Below are 17,492 nucleotides of genomic sequence, written 5' to 3'. Positions count from 1 at the left end.
TATGTCCATCATAGAGTTGATGGAGAACTTGTTTGGTTTGTTTTTAAACCATACTGATTCAATGAGACATTTATTTATTACATTTAAAAGTGCAAAGACAGATGATCTGCCACTGCACCGACTGAAAATCCAAATGTGTTTCAAATTCACATCGATCTCAAGGTCATGCAGACAGCGTTTTAGCCTAAGATATGAACGAAGCTGCTTCACAAAATTTGAATGATCTAATTGGCCACATGCATGGAACGTTCTTATGAACTTCCGCAATAATACAAACCAGCTGGAAAACTTAATGGTGAAATGTCACTTGTTGATTAGGCGGTATCTTCAATTTTCTGAGGTAGCTTCAACAGCATCATTAGTGTAATAAACAATATAGTCAGTTATATAGCCTAGCATTATGTTTAGTTGTTCAAATATAAAACGCTGTAAATTAAAGATGTATTGTGCACTTTAGATTCATTGTTCAAAACGGGAGTTTTCACAAGTGTGCCAAAATCAGTGAGTTGCGCTAAACTAACTGACAGCTTCGGTGATTAAAAATTGAGTGCTCGTTGCTCACTTTCTGTGTAATTAATTCGCAATTTGAAGAACAGTGTTTGTTTTTCATTAGACTTTGTGACTTTTCCTACTTCATACTTCAGTACAAAAAAAAAGAGCTAAACTTTGACAAAACTGATTTATAAACAGTGATTTTATAATGTTTAATATTAATTCAAAAGCAAAACGTGTAAAAAAAAAAAAAAAAGAGCCAATAAGTTCTCCTTTGCCACCATATAGTGGTTACACTAGTAATTAATGTATTTTTTATTTTTGTGATAACTGCATTAAAATATAAACATTGATTCTTTGGTTTTGTGTCGATGAATGGGGTACTTGAGCCTTGTTTGGGCTAAAAAGGTTGGGAACATTTGTTATATTCTTTTTCCTGACCTTTTAGAGTTTGTCTGGATCAGGCAGTGTACATCATTGATGTTGGCAGAGAGGCAGATCGTGAAGGCAGTATGACAGCTGACAGTTCACCGGAAATGCCCAAGCTGGCTTATCAAAAACCAGGAAGTAACCCTGCATATGGTCAATTTATAAATAATCATAAATAAACATCTGGAGGAAGTGAAACGATTGCAGGGAACGGATAGGAAGATATTGCAGCGCCGAGTGTAATCATCATGAATAAAACATGGAGGAACACTGGTGATCTTGTTGATTTTTTGTGTGTATGAGTGTTTGTGGATTGTCTGGGCAGGAATTGGAATTTTTGCTCATCAAACACAAACGTCTCCAGCTGCAAACAAGCTGCAAACAAACAGCCCGAGATTCTAAATCCAGCTTTACCATTTAGCACTGATAAACATGGAACAATTCGACAGAAGTCAACATTAGGAATACAAATCATAAGGCATTTAATTTTAATTTCACTTAACGAATCTGGTCGCTTGTGATTGAATGAACGAACGAACAATCGAATGAATCTGATGTACTGATGGTCCTAATATAGTAAGTAAATATATCGAATAAGGGGATAGATAATGTCAGTTACTATGATGATAAATAAAAAAAAACAGATAGACAGATAGATAGATAGATAGATAGACAGACAGACAGACAGACAGACAGATAGATAGATAGATAGATAGATAGATAACTCTAATGAATGAATGATGAATGATCTTGCCTCCAACTGTGATTCGAGTCTAAACTCTAATGAATGAATTCTTTTGTGTTTCAAAAAAGCAAGCAAGCCATAAAAGTTTGGAAAAACAAGCACCCTAAGCAAATCTTAGTATCACCATAGGTATAACTGACTGCAAAGCCTGTGATTCCCTATCCTATAATGCCACAAGTCTCAGAAGGACAAAGCCTGTCGGGACACCCTGCTGTGAAACCAACTCTTCCTGCTGACAAAGGTACATGTCAGCAGGAAGAAAGGTCCGTGAGAATCTTTTAACTGTTTTATCAGAAGCTGTCCACAAGCAACATAAAATGTTTTTGAAAACGGACCCTGAGTTTACATTTTTATGTTTATATACACATCATAAATAACTGTGTAAGATCCATAAGATCGCTTTGGGTGGCAACTAGAGGCTACTCAAGGAAATATGGTGGCAAAACACATGAGCAAGAACATATTGAGTAAAACCTACATGGAATGTCCCATCCCCACTTTGCATAGCAACACCTTAGTAACCACCCACAACAGCCCAGCAAAACAGCTAGTTTTGCACAGGCAAACACCCCATCCCCCATCTCAGTAAGAAACCACTCAAATGTCCTAGCAACAATGTAGTAATGCTGTAACAACCACAATAAAAACACCCTGCATAGCAACACCCTAGCAACCACCCACAACAGCCCAGCATCAAAGCAGCTACTGTAGTTTTGCACAAGCAAACACCACTCTTAAGAAAATATAAAAATGCAGGATAACAGAAATTCATAGCAAGAACCTATCTACCATCTGCAACAGCTGCAAGGTTAACCCAAAACTACTTTAATTGTGTTTTATATTATCTGTAGCATGTGTAATTATTCTACAAGGTCACATTATACCTGAATCATTTGTCATTTTCCACTGAATTTAGAGATACATGGAGATGCTTACAGGCATAATGCATCAAGACAAAACCTCTTAATCTTTATGACATCACAGACATATACATTAACTCAAAACATGTTCATGTTACAAAGAAAAGAAAAATTGTATCGTGCATAAAGAAAATGAACATTATTTTTTAGAAACATTAAGAATTTTTGTATGAACTGAGAGGGCGGTTAAAGTGTGGTAATAACAAAAATATTATTTGTTTTTAAATATATTTTAAATATAAATATTAATATATAATAATTCAAATTTAATTTAAATATGCATATTAAAATATTATAAATATCTGTCATTATAATCACAACAAGCATATAGCAATAACAAATGCTTGAGGAAAAAAAAAAATCCATAAATATCATATGGCTCCAGTTGGTTTCATCCAATATGACCCATGAGAACCCATATGAATCTGTATCATAAATAGCAAAAAACAACCCTTCTGTTTTCATTACGCCCTTAATGAGTGCACTTTCCTTAAATAACATTAAGGTCACACTTTCTCCTTTCCTTCGGTGTCTGCTCTTATTTATCAAAGCTACAGCGTCGTCCATCCTAATTGCTGGTGGCCGTTTGGCCCTCGCTCTCGGACATGCACCGCGGCCCTTTCAAAGTGACCAGGACCCAAACCGCTCGTTTTAGGTCTGAATGGCCTTGGTAAATCAGTCTGTCGCCCTCCGTCCTGTTTTATTTGTCCTTTTTATCCCTCTCTCCTGGCAGATGTGGGGCCTGGAGGTGGTTGGTTATTTATCACCGTTACCTCTGGTGGGCCGAGTGCTAAAAGCGGTGGCCTGAGGTACGATGGAGGATGGGGCTGCCATACATAAGTAGACCGCTGTGACAAAGTCAGTCTGGAGTGAGACAAGTGGGCCATCTATAGCAGTAAAACAAAAATCGCTATGTTTCTCCGTAGTCTTAAAGAGACCGGATTAATCAGAGAGAGCCCTATAGACTTATAACATCTTTGAGACAAAGAAACCGAGACTTAAAAGTGTTTGACACTGACTGGGATGGCCTACGTTTGAGAGAATATCACAATACTCCTAAAGCAATCATGACCTGATTCATTGTGGATTTTATTCAGGCTTACCCTTAAAAAAAGTACTATGATAATACCATGAAATAACATAGTACAGTGATGATATTAGATGTTCATATGCTATTTTGGCTACATTGAAAAATATCATTGTACTGAATAATTATCAAAGTGTACCATGGTATTTACTTTAAAGTGCTTCAAAGTACACCATGGTTGACAACTTACAATGTCCAAAAATGCATGGTAATGGTTCTTTTTGGTTAAAAACATCTTTAAAATCTTCATTTACTTCACTCTTATCCAATGGCCTTCATCTTTGCGAATTCAATTATTTGAAGCAAATTATTAGCATGATTGGTAAACAGGGTGAAAACAATAGGCCTACTGGTTCATTTAAATGCCTACTTTTTTAAACGTTATATAGGCCTACCTTTCAGTACAATGCCATGCTTTTTATACACATAAATGGGGTAAATCCAGGCATATTTCACGAGTTTGTTTTAGTTTTGTTTATTTTTTCTGAGGCAATATTTAAGCTAGTAGATGTATAACTACATTATTTGAAATGGGGTGAAAACCACTTAATTTATAATTTTATATAATGATTAATTTGTGAATATAGCTAAGTGGTCGCAAAAATTTCCAATATAAGCTTTTAGACTGTAGATTAATTCAAAACATCCCATCAACATCAAATCCCATATTACTGAGTGTCCACTAGAGGGCGCCTCTAACTGCAGGCGGTAATTACCGTCCGTCTCTGCACAGCAGCAGCCGGGAAACTGCCTCACCTCGTCCTGTCAGCGTTTACTGCTGGACGATAACCCGTCCTGCAGGGCGTCCCGGCCCCGCCCCACCTCTCCTCTTGAAATATGGTCCCACCTGCCATCTGGCAGCGCTGACAGCGGATGACAGTTCGGAGGAAATACCACCGGGGATGAATTTATGGGAGTGTTGGGGCGATGACAGGCCAGGTGAGAGCAGCGAGGAGATGGATTGGATTTTTCCCCAGCGTGCAGAGGAGAGGGAAACAGGAGGATGCTACGGATCTAGAAACAGCTGGCCTGTCACTTATAAAGCTGTTTATGGTGAGCGGGAAAAATGCCAACAGAGACCACCACTATAAAAAAGTCATTAATTACACAGGCGGAAACCATGACACGAGTAGCTTCATCTGCATACATGTGGTCACACACACATTTTTTCAGAAAGTGTTCAGTTTATATAATGCAACTAAGGATTTCCCAAACGTCAATAGTAGTTTGTTATAGCATAAAAGACATGCCAATGGTGAACTGAACTAAATAAAACAAATCATAATAATAATAATAATTACATTCTGATGAGCCAACTCATTATTTGATACAAATGTAATAAATATAAATTATTTTTACACCATTTACACAAAGTAAAAATATTTCATGCCCTAAGAGTAATCTGCTTAAAAAAACAGCATGTGTAATTCTGATAATATGCAAACCAAAAGCCCAAAAATCAAAGGAAAGAAAAACAGCATACACTATTTTCCAAAGCAACTTGTACAAACCCGATTCTAAAAAAGTTGGGACACTGTACAAATTGTTAATAAAAATGGAATGCAATAATTTACAAATCTCATAAACTTATATTTTATTCACAATAGAATATAGATAACATATCAAAAGTGGAAAGTGAGACATTTTGTAATGTCATGCCAAATATTGGCTCATTTTGGATTTCATGAGAGCTACACATTCCAAAAAAGTTGGGACAGGTAGCAATAAGAGGCAGGAAAAGTTAAATGTACATATAAGGAACAGCTGGAGGACCAATTTGCAACTTATTAGGTCAATTGGTAACATGATTGGGTATAAAAAGAGCCTCTCAGAGTGGCAGTGTCTCTCAGAAGTCAAGATGGGCAGAGGATCACCAATTCCCCCAATGCTGTGGCAAAAAATAGTGGAGCAATATCAGAAAGGAGTTTCTCAGAGAAAAATTGCAAAGAGTTTGAAGTTATCATCATCTACAGTGCATAATATCATCCAAAGATTCAGAGAATCTGGAACAATCTCTGTGCGTAAGGGTCAAGGCCGGAAAACCATACTGGATGCCCGTGATCTTCGGGCCCTTAGATGGCACTGCATCACATACAGGAATGCTACTGTAATGGAAATCACAACATGGGCTCAGCAATACTTCCAGAAAACATTGTCAGTGAACACAATCCACCGTGCCATTCGCCATTGCCGGCTAAAAAAGAAGGTCAAAAAAGAAGCCATATCTAAACATGATCCAGAAGCGCAGGCGTTTTCTCTGGGCCAAGGCTCATTTAAAATGGACTGTGGCAAAGTGGAAAACTGTTCTGTGGTCAGGCGAATCAAAATTTGAAGTTCTTTTTGGAAAACTGGGACACCATGTCATCCAGACTAAAGAGGACAACGACAACCCAAGTTGTTATCAGCGCTCAGTTCAGAAGCCTGCATCTCTGATGGTATGGGGTTGCATGAGTGCGTGTAGGCATGGGCAGCTTACACATCTGGAAAGGCACCATCAATGCTGAAAGGTATATCCAAGTTCTAGAACAACATATGCTCCCATCCAGACGTCGTCTCTTTCAGGGAAGATCTTGCATTTTCCAACATGACAATGCCAGACCACATACTGCATCAATTACAACATCATGGCTGCGTAGAAGGAGGATCCGGGTACTGAAATGGCCAGCCTGCAGTCCAGATCTTTCACCCATAGAAAACATTTGCCGCATCATAAAGACGAGGATGCAACAAAGAAGACCTAAGGTAGTTGAGCAACTAGAAGCCTGTATTAGACAAGAATGGGACAACATTCCTATTCCTAAACTTGAGCAACTTGTCTCCTCAGTCCCCAGACGTTTGCAGACTGTTATAAAAAGAAGAGGGGATGCCACACAGTGGTAAACATGGCCTTGTCCCAACTTTTTTGAGATGTGTTGATGCCATGAAATTTAAAATCAACTTATTTTTCCCTTAAAATGATACATTTTCTCAGTTTAAACATTTGATATGTCATCTATGTTGTATTCTGAATAAAATATTGAAATTTGAAACTTCCACATCATTGCATTCCTTTTTTATTCACAATTTGTACAGTGTCCCAACTTTTTTGGAATCGGGTTTGTAGTACACTAATTATAGGTATGTTGGTGTGGACTAACATGGGCTTAAGTGTCTTCACATTAAATTACATTAAAATACCATAGGTGACAAGCGTAGCACTTCACAATAGATCGTCCCATCAGATAGATAGATAGGAAAATGTGATGCGTCAATCTATGGAAAGCTTCAAAAAATCTTAAACAGCAAGTACAGACATGCGTATATAAGAAAATCCTTTCAAGGAAAAAAAAATAAAAAATGTGTGCATTATTCACACCTAAAGAAAGATGTATGATTTATGCGACGCTTGTGGACATGATGATGACTAAGTGCAGCTACAGGCAGAAAATTTCAGATATGTACCCTTTGTCAAGTTCAGCTCCGTTCCAGCAGGCCATTCCGTCTCCAGAGCTCAGATCGCTCACACACAGCAGGTCCGCCAGGCCACCGTAGAACGTGCGGTACAGACGCAGACTGCTGATGAAGTCTCTGGAGAGACAGAGATGAGTTTGTTTCATTGTCTGTCCAGCAGATGGCGCACTAACACAGCTTTTCAATGCTCATGTGGCTTCAAGAATGTCCATAAAAAAGATCTTCTTGAAATTGTCATGGACATAATATTGAATATTATGTTGTCATGGATAATACTGAGCAATTCCTATCTTATGCACTATATATAATAGTTATGCATCTATAAATAACATATCACTAACAATTCAATTCACTTTCTTACAGCATGTGTTCAAAAAATACCTAAAATATTAGATAGATAGATAGATAGATAGATAGGTATTTTTGATATTGTATTATTACTATTATTAAATATACTGTACATTAAAAATATTATATTAATATATAAAAAATAACTATAAATTTTATATGTATTTACCCATTTATACTGCATTTATTTTATTAAGCAAAAAATGCATAATGTTTTATATTAAGGGTATTATTATTAAGACTATTTCAAAACACTATTATACAAAATTATAATGTATTAGTATGTAAAATATTCTTATTCATCATGTATGTACAAAGTCCAATTTATTCTGTTTTATTTACAAAATAAATAATTTGATTATAAAATCCAATGTTATTTGTGTAGTTATGTTCTGGTCACCAAATAATTACAATTACCCTTGTTATTTCATAGTTTTGATTACTTTAATATTATTCTAAACTGTGAAAACAAAACATGATTTGATAAGTGCTTTGACTGTGTATAAGTACATTTACAGTGTTTATGTGATTGCAAATGATGATTTCCAGACATACTTCCTCCAGTTGCTGAGGCTGTCCTCTCCGTTTCTGACCGCTCCTTTCAGAGGAATGGAGTCTCGTGCGCCGCTGCCGTGCTGAACGCTGCCCACCTGCTCCGGCTGTCTGCTGGGGTGACCGCACACCTTGTGCACCTGCACAATTTAAACACAGACTGTCACTAATACTAACATATCCACAGGCATGTTCATTATGATAAACGCTAGGAAGGTATTTAATAGCGGCTAAAGCTCAGGGCTGGTAACCAGAAGGTTAAAACTTGCATTTTTTGCAGGTCAAAAGGGGTCGACGTGCCTGTAGTAGCACGATCAGCCACTAGGTGATGCTGTTTTTTAAGACATGCGACAACAGTTTTTGCATCTGAAAGAAGTCAACTTTGAGACTGTTTCTGCAGTTTCTCTAATGATGATCTGGGGCAGGACTGTAAAAGTAAGAGGGATATAGAACGACTAAAGGACTACAAAGTTGGATTTTAAAGTAAAGAGGTGGAAATTTTGAAAAGAACAAACGTGACTCAGTAAATGAGTCAATATATCCATAAACAGTTGATGAGTCAGTCAGTAGTCTCGGCATCAGATGGCGCATTCATCAATTGTTGCCAGACAGATTGTCTGGTTTGCAGACAAAAATGGCAGATCTGCACCATCTGATGCAGAGTTCTTTGAAACTACCAGATCCGACTGTTGAGGTGTGCAGGTTTTTATCAGGCAAACAAAGTTGTGTTTACAGAATGCAGTCAGAATATACACACACACACACACACACACACACACACACACATAATAATAAAATATGACAAGAATTCAGAGTTAAACTGTGTCAGAAAAAATGAATCTTAATTATGTCAGATAACACTTAAGCAAAACATGGTCAGGTCAAAGTGTCTGAATAATTTTTGGTCCCAAATTTTTATCAATTTTACTGGAAGTCCACTGTATGAAGAATTTTTGGGTATAATATGTCAGTTTACTTTATTTTGCTATTCTCACTTACATAAATGAATTATAGTGTCCTGCACCCACTAGTAGAAAAATATATCAAAAATTATATCTAGTGTCTGAAAAAATGTTTTGTTTGACTGTAGGTCTTTGTATATACTAATAAATAATTATTAAATAATAAATGTAATAATATATAATAATTCATATTATTCTACATACAAAGACCAATTTATATTGTATTTATTTTATTAAAATAACATTTTATTTATTTTTTCAAAATATTATTATACAAAATATGTATCACATTAATATCAAAATTAAATATTATAATATTAAATTAATATTAAGCAGTTTTTTAAAATATTATAAACTTATTAATTAAAATATTAATATATTAAATATTAATAAAATATATTTGCACAAAGACCAATTTATATTGTATTTGAATAAATATATATATATATATATATTTTTTTTTTTTTTTTTTTTTTTTTTTTCTTCGGGTCTTTGCACTAATATCAGAAAGGTCATTCATTTGTTATGCATTATGGTCTTTTGTATCCATCAAGTTCCAAATACAATGAGAAGTAATCAAATGAATAACTTTTCTATTCTCACATATATAGGTATAAAAATAGTTATTACCACATGGCTGTGTTGTTTAGTCTCACAACACAATGTGAGACTAAACAGACACTAATGGGCATTTGTTGCATTTTATGAAGATACTCATTCATCCAGAACAACTGGGATGGTTTAGACGTAAACAGGTCATATAGGCTGTTTTTACTGGTCTAATACTAGCCGCGATGCCTCACACTGACCCTAACCAATGGCAACACCTTATTAGAGACTTGATTCTGATCCAGTTCCACACCCCGACCCCTGCAGATCAAGTGTCACCCATTAGCTGACAAAGCAATGCGGTTTATAGTCTTATTTCTACTTGCACACATGCACACACACACTGTCTGCAAACCTTCACATTTCAACACAGCACAACACCATCTGAAAACATGTTTACTGGATCCCACAGAAGCCCACTATGATTTCAGGCAAATTCAATTTGAAGGCGGCCAGAACACATCAGCGTGGTCGGCCGTGCCACAGCAGCTGCCCACACCAAGAGTATTTTGAGAATGTTCTGGGCTCGCTGGCTGCAGCATGGCATGTGTGACTGCGACTGCAACTTATGTTCAGGCCGTACCGCATTCCATGCCGTCCAAGCAGTAGTTACATGAAGGGTTTTAAGACGCTGTTTTAAGAAAAGTAAATGAACATTGAATCTTCAGGATTTTATAGACTAAATTAAATGAAAAATCTCACACGTCACATGTTGCCATCAAGTCATTTCAGAAATTTTTGTGAAACCCCCCCCCCCAAAAAAAAAAAAAAAAAAATAAAAATATATATATATATATATATATAAAATGTATGTAACTGGTAGGGGTATAACGGTACATGTATTCGTCCTGAACGCCATGGTACGGACTTCATGGTTCGGTGCACACCGTCAGACGACGAATACAGTCAGTCACAGGAGATCCACACTCCAATCCAGAACGGGGCGAGCAATGCTGCAACGCTGTTTGCTAACCGCCACAAGAAGAAGAGATGATCTATGCACTAACCCAAAACAAAGAGTTCAGATGGCACACAAGAGCTTGCTATTCACTGAGTTTCGATTCATTTTTGTGACACACTCCACAAACTTCACAGAAAGGAAACCGGCACAGCAGAAAGCGGCATCCTGTTTGTCTTCTTTATTTTACAAAAGCACAATGTTTTGCTTTTATTCTGAGTGTACACAATAAATGTGTGTAAGTGACCATTTACAAATTCAAATGATGTCTTACCCTTATCTGTATGCTTTTAAGTTGTTTCCACTGTTATAATGAGACAAAATCATTTGGCATTGTGCCAATTTGTGTCATGGAAGTCTCACTACTAAAGTCCAGTGATGGAATATGCATTTCCTAAAAATTGGAAGTGCTTAATACACTAAAGGAGGCTGTACTGTACCAACTACCTCAGGGGAAGACTAAATGCCCCTATCTGGAACAAACTAATTTGCACTACTGTCCGTTCAAAAGAAATGAAAAGAAACCTAGCATTGGGGATATGATGCTTTTTCCTGTTGTACTGAACTCATATCAAACCGTGACCCCAAAACAGAGGTACGTACCGAAGCATGATTTCTGTGTACCATTACACCCCTAGTAACTGGCCAATACATCAATTTATACCAGACAAAATCACTTACAACTTAAATAGGGTTTTTCTGAGGACTTAGTATATGAATTTTTCTTCAACATCGGGTACTTTTATTCCCTATTCTCATATATAAATATTCATTTTATTTGGAGGATATTCAACTTTTTATCATGCCTTCATTTTTATTTTGCTACTTTTCAGCTGAATTTTATGTAAATTTCATTGATTTACTCTTGTTCCAGAAACTTTTAACTTATGAAACTCCTTCATAAAAAATAAAAATGATCATATATTTAAAACTATGATGATTGTTGTGGGGGGCTTTGTAAAGTTATTTTCTATACGTCAGAAAATGTGAAAATATTATTTACTTATTTGTACTTGGAATACATAAAATGATAGATATGAAATTAGCCTTATTTAAATAAGTTACCCTTATTTAAAAAAAAAAAAATAAATAAATATTTAATTTTTATAACAAATTTAATTTTCATTTTCTAAGAGTCCACTGGGCAAAAGTGCCTATAGGAACATTCACATACATTAAATATTAATATACAGTATGTAATATAAATATACAGCAAATATACATACCTGTAGCACTATAGACTATGGCAATAGCAACAACAAGGTTATGGGTTTGATTCCCAGGAAATGCATGAACTGATAAAAAGCATACTTTAAATAAAGGCATCTCCCAAATGCATAAGTGTAAATGCAAATATTCCCAACATTAAAAGACTTCTTTGCATCAAAGAATATAATATCTAAATGACAACAGCTGATGCTTTTATCCAAAGCAAGTTCATTTACTAAGGGATATTTGACCATGAGCAACCTGGAGTCAATTCATTAGCTCAATATCAGAACTGATGACTTATGCATGATCACTTAGGATCTTACTACCTTCTGATTACCAGCCTTTTTTCAACCATATCACAAATACCTGAGCAGAAAGCCGGGGTCCGTTCCTCTGTGCATGGGCCACTGCGTCTCTCACCAGCCCGTGAACTCCCAGAAGCACTTGTTCCAGGTCTTGTGCCCCGTGCATGCGGGTGGAGAGGGTCTCTAACGATCGCACAAACTCCCTCCAATGGGCATCCACTTCAGCCAGGCTGGCGAGACACCCTCGGACCACGTTGAGGCAGTAGCCCATGCAGGGCTTGCTGGCGGTCAGACCCTGGCAGTGTGGACAGTAGCTCATCCTCAGCAGGCCACGTCTGCATTCGCGGCTGAGCTGAATATGGTCGGTGGTGTTGATGACCTCGATGCCCAAGTGGAGCGCCTGCAGAAACACCCGGCCAGGCAACGAGGCACGGGAGATGTGCGTGGCGAGGCGGCCCGGGGCTCCGCCATACGGCGCCAGATCCCGACAGGCCGCGCGGACGCACTCGGCATACGGTGGAGACAAGCGCGAGAGACCAGGCTCAACCAGTTGCTCGTAAACAAGAGGGAAGAGGGCGTCGAAAAAACGCTGTGAAGCTTCTTCCAGACTGAGCTCGGAGCCCAACACAAAGAGCCCCACGTCCGTGAAAAACTCCCCGATGGGAGCCGCCGCATGACTGGCCAGGTCACGGTACGTGTGGAGGAGGACAGTGTGAGTGTGGTTCTCTGCCTGACGGACCAGGGAGTCCACGGTTTCTGGAAGAAAAACAAAGAAAAACTGTGAGAGACAGTTCAAAACAAAGTTATTACATTAAAAAAAAAAAAAGTTTGAAATAACATGATGAAGTCTTGTTTCATTTCATGTTGACTTTCAATGTCTAGAATTAATAAAGAATGTTATACAAGTTTGTCCTTTTAAATTGTTTAATATACACTCCTCAGCCACTTTATTAGGTACACCTATTCAACTGCTCATTAATGCAAATATCTAATCAGCCAAACACATGGCAGCAACTCAATGCATTTCGGCATATAGACATGGTCAAGATGACCTGCTGAAGTTCAAACTGAGCATCAGAATTAGGAAGAAAGGTGATTTAAGTGACTTTAAACATGGCATGGTTGTTGGTGCCAGACAAGCTTGTCTGAGTATTTAAGAAACTTCTTATCTATGGGGTTTTCATGCAAAACCATCTCTAGGGTTCACAGAGAATGTGGGCGAAAATGCCTTGTTGATGCCAGAGTTCAGAGGAGAATGGCCGGACTGATTTGAGCTGATAGAAGGGCAACAGTAACTCAAATAAGAACTCATTACAACTGAGGTCTGCAGAAGAGCATCTCTGTCTGAACACACAACATGTCCAACCTTGAAGCAGATGAGCTACAGCAGCAGAAGACACACCAGTGCCACTCCTGTCATCTAACAAAAGAAAACTGAGGCTACAATTTGCACAGGCTCACCAAAATTGGACAATAGAAGACTGGAAAAATGTTGCCTGGTCTGATGAGTCTGGATTTCTGCTGCGACACTCAGATGGTAGGGTCAGAATTTGGCGTAAACAACATGAAAGCATGGATCCATCTTGCCTTGTGTCAATGGTTCAGGCTGCTGCTGCTGCTGGTGGTGTATGGTATATTTTATTGGCACACTTTGGGCCTCTTAGTACCAACTGAACATCGTTTAAATAACACAACCTTCCTGAGTATTTTTCCTGACCATGTCCATCCCTTTATGACCACAATGAACCCACCTTCTGATGGTTACTTCCAGCAGAATAACACTCCATGTCACAAGGCTCAAATCATCTCAAACTGGTTCTTTGAACATGGCAATGAATTAACTATACTCAAATATCCTCCACAGTCACCAGATCTCAATCCAATAGAGCACCTTTGGGATGTAGTGAAACAGGAGATTAGCATCATGGATGTGCAGCCGACATTTTTATTTATTTATTTATTTAAATATTGAGAACACATTGAAAGTTTATTATTTACTTTGTATCCATTTATTTCATACGAAGAACATTTATTTATTTATTTTTTTTTTTTTTGGCATTTGCTACTATTTAAATGAATTGTATGTTGATTTTATTGACTTGCTCTTGTCCCTGAGACTTTTAACCTATGAAAATCCTTCATAAAGGTAATTTAGTCTTGTTCGATTTTATGTTGAATTTTAAAGAAATTCATACTTTTCTTTAGCAAGGATGCATTATATTGATCAAAAGTGACAGTGAAGATGTATAATGTTATAAAACTTTTCAAATAAATGCTGTTTGAGTTTTTAAAAAAAAAAACTTTAAATTAATCAAAGAATTTTGAAACAAAAAATGTATCATGGTTTCCACAAAAATAGGAAGCAGTACAACTGTTTTCAACATTGATAATAAGAAGAAATGTTTCATGAGCAGCAAATCAGCATATTAGAATGATTTCTGAAGGATCATGTGTCACTGAAGACTGGAGTAATGATACTGAAAATTCAGCTTTGATCACAGGAATAAATTACATTTTAAAATATATTCAAATAGAAAAATATTTTTAAATTGTAATAATATTTTACAATATTACTGTTTTTACAGTATTTTTATCAAATAAAAGCAGCCTTAGTGCGCAGAAGAGACTTCTTTCAAAAATATAAAAATCAAACTTTTGAACAGTAGTGTACCTTTGACAGTTGCATAAAAAACTGGTGGGATTCTTGCAATATTCTCTCTGATTCACGCTTTGAGCGTGTAAATCCAACACCATAGAAATTAGTCCCAGACCTTTTCAAAGCAGTGGAGCAGAGAATGGCACTTCCTGCAGGCGAGCCCAATATGAAATGTTTTTTTATCTGTGTGCAAAGAGATCTAAAGAGATTCCTCAGTCCAGAAAGAGAGAGAGAGAAATACAAAAAGTGGATAACAAGACACAGAGAGCTTGAAGATACAAGGGTGCAATGATGCCTTGAAGCGCTCTCCATATCTCTGCATGTAAAGAGCTTAGAGCGTATTGAGAGATCATCGGTCTTTTTTATTATTCTCTATTATCTCTGTTTATGATGCCCATAATCATCTTTGTGCATGTTCTCCAAACACTCAGTGCTAATTCATATGCATGTATATGATGTAAAAAAAAAAACAGTATCTCAGAGATACATTATGATGGAAATGACTCCTAACGATTGTACGGTTTAATGGCTTTTGGTTTTATTCTGTTTGCTGTTTCTTGTAAAAGAACTGTGTGACTTGAGGGTATCATAAGAGATATATCTTTGTGAATATATACTGATTGATACATTTGAATGCAAAACTTTAATAAGTGATCCATTCTAAAAATAAAAAAGTGTACAAACACAGGTCTTCACCAAGGAAGGGTGGAAAGAAGGGCCACGTATGCAGAAATAACCTGATGCCAGGTTACAGGTTTAGTGGGGCAGGACATCCAATTTCCTGCAGAATTCTTTTTGTCTGTGGATGGAGCGCGACTTCCTCAGTTACAGGAATATCTTTGCCGCTCTTTTTTTAAATCCCTAGAACTACCTGAAGAATAACAGAACATCAGTCAGATTATCAGTGTCTTCTCATTAACACCAGAAAAATGAAGTGGAAATACTGTAAAATTATACCAAAAGAAATTAACTTTTTATATATTATACATTTATACATTGAATGTAAAAATTGTAAACTGAAAAAACATTTGCTTATATAGATATATATATATATATATGATAAATGTAATTTATAAATTGATAGTATAATATATATGGTTTACAGTATCATGCTAACAAAATAAAAAGAAATATACAAATTACATTGTTTAATGTTAGCTTAACTTAAAGCCTTTATGTATTATGCATTATAAAGATATCATAACTGTGGTTACAATTATTCATAAGATCATACAATGCATTATAAGGTGCATTACAAAGAATAATAATGCATTAAACATACTTTTATAATGCAGTATATATAAAGGCTTTAAGTAAAGTGTTACCACAATGTTTTATCTATAATGTTTGATCTTGAACAAGATTTTAATCAATCAATTAATAATAAAATACAATTTTCATTAAATTAAAGGGCGATGGTCAGACCATCATTCTTTCTTTGCACCCCAGCCAGTAACTCGACGAATCCATTTTTTCCCTGGCGCTTGACGAGTGTTAATGTTGGACCCCGATTTTAGCTTTGCACAAATTACATTGCTGGCATGTAAATAATAAGTGTCTGACTACAGCTTTGGATTTGTTATGGAGATGTGTCGGGGTAAGATGGGTCAGGGTGACTGGGGCCAAATCAAGCAGAAGGGCGAGAGGTTGCCCTAAAACTGTTGTACAGAGAAATATGTCTGTCTGAGAGCCGAGCACATCATGTGCCTGTCATGGGTTGTGGTGTAAGTGTGTGATGAGGGAGAGATGTGTAAAGAAAGAGTGCGCTGGGGCAGAGAAAGAGAGATCTGAAGGCGTAAAACAGTGTCTTTTGGACCATGGTAGTGGCTTCAGGATATCATAAGCGATATATTTTTGTGAATATACTGTATGCTGATTAATATATTTCAATCTAAAACTTTTACAAATTATCCAGTCTAAAAAATACAAAAGTAAACTTATTCATTTTAATAGCTCTAAAAGGGATCTCCAGGGATTTTAAGGGATTCTCAATCTATTTAATTCTGAAAATGATTTTTCTTTGAAATATACGCTACTGTTCCAAAGTTTGATGTAAGATTTCTTTTAAAACACATTAATATTTTTATTCAGCAAGGATGCATTAAATTGATCAAAAGTGACAGTAAAGGCATTGATAATGTTACAAAAGATTTATATTTCAAATAAATCCTGTTCTTTTGAACTTTCAATTTATGAAAGATAAAAAAAGAAATGTTTCTTGAGAAGCAAATCATTATATTAGAATGATTTCTGAAGGATCATGAAGGATTACTGACCAAATTCAGAACTGCGCTCTTTGCGCTCATTTAAAGGGATAGTTCACCCAAAAATAAAAATTCTGTCATTATTTTGTTGTTCATCAAGTTGTTCTAAACCTGCATGAAGTTCTTTCTTCTGATAAACACAAAAGAATATATTTTGAAAAAAAAAAGGGGTAACCAAATGGTTGACCATTGACTTCTAGTATGGAAAAAAAAAAAAATACTATTGAAGTCAGTGGGGCCCATCAACTGTTCGGTTATATATATATTATTCAATATTATTCAAAATATCTTCTTTTGTGTTCAGCAGAAGAAAGAAATTCATACAGGTTTGCAACAACTAAACAACTAGAGTAAATGATGACAGAATTTTCATTTTTGTGTGAACTATCCCTTTAAGTATTATATTATTTAAATAAAGCAAATGCATCTCCATCCCTGAAAACATACAGTACAAACAGAGACCTTGATGTCCATGTAATTTTACCTCCACTGATAACAATCCA

At 36.3% G+C, this 17,492-nt stretch overlaps 1 protein-coding gene across 1 annotated transcript in view; it reads right to left on the bottom strand.

Annotated features, from left to right (window-relative positions):
- Positions 1-17,492, bottom strand: part of gpc5a (glypican 5a) — a 175,482-nt gene that overhangs the window by 108,108 nt on the left and 49,882 nt on the right. The window contains exons 3-5 of the mRNA XM_051898814.1: positions 12,131-12,825; positions 8,027-8,163; positions 7,115-7,240 (exon numbers count right to left, since the gene is read on the bottom strand). Coding sequence (XP_051754774.1) covers positions 7,115-7,240; positions 8,027-8,163; positions 12,131-12,825 — 958 coding nt within the window. The remainder of the gene's footprint in view (positions 1-7,114; positions 7,241-8,026; positions 8,164-12,130; positions 12,826-17,492) is intronic.

The sequence above is a fragment of the Ctenopharyngodon idella genome, chromosome 1 (assembly GCF_019924925.1).
Source record: "Ctenopharyngodon idella isolate HZGC_01 chromosome 1, HZGC01, whole genome shotgun sequence".
In the NCBI taxonomy this organism is placed as follows: domain Eukaryota; kingdom Metazoa; phylum Chordata; class Actinopteri; order Cypriniformes; family Xenocyprididae; genus Ctenopharyngodon; species Ctenopharyngodon idella.
Note: the sequence above shows the minus strand (reverse complement) of the source record. Positions and strands in the feature narration are given on the sequence as shown.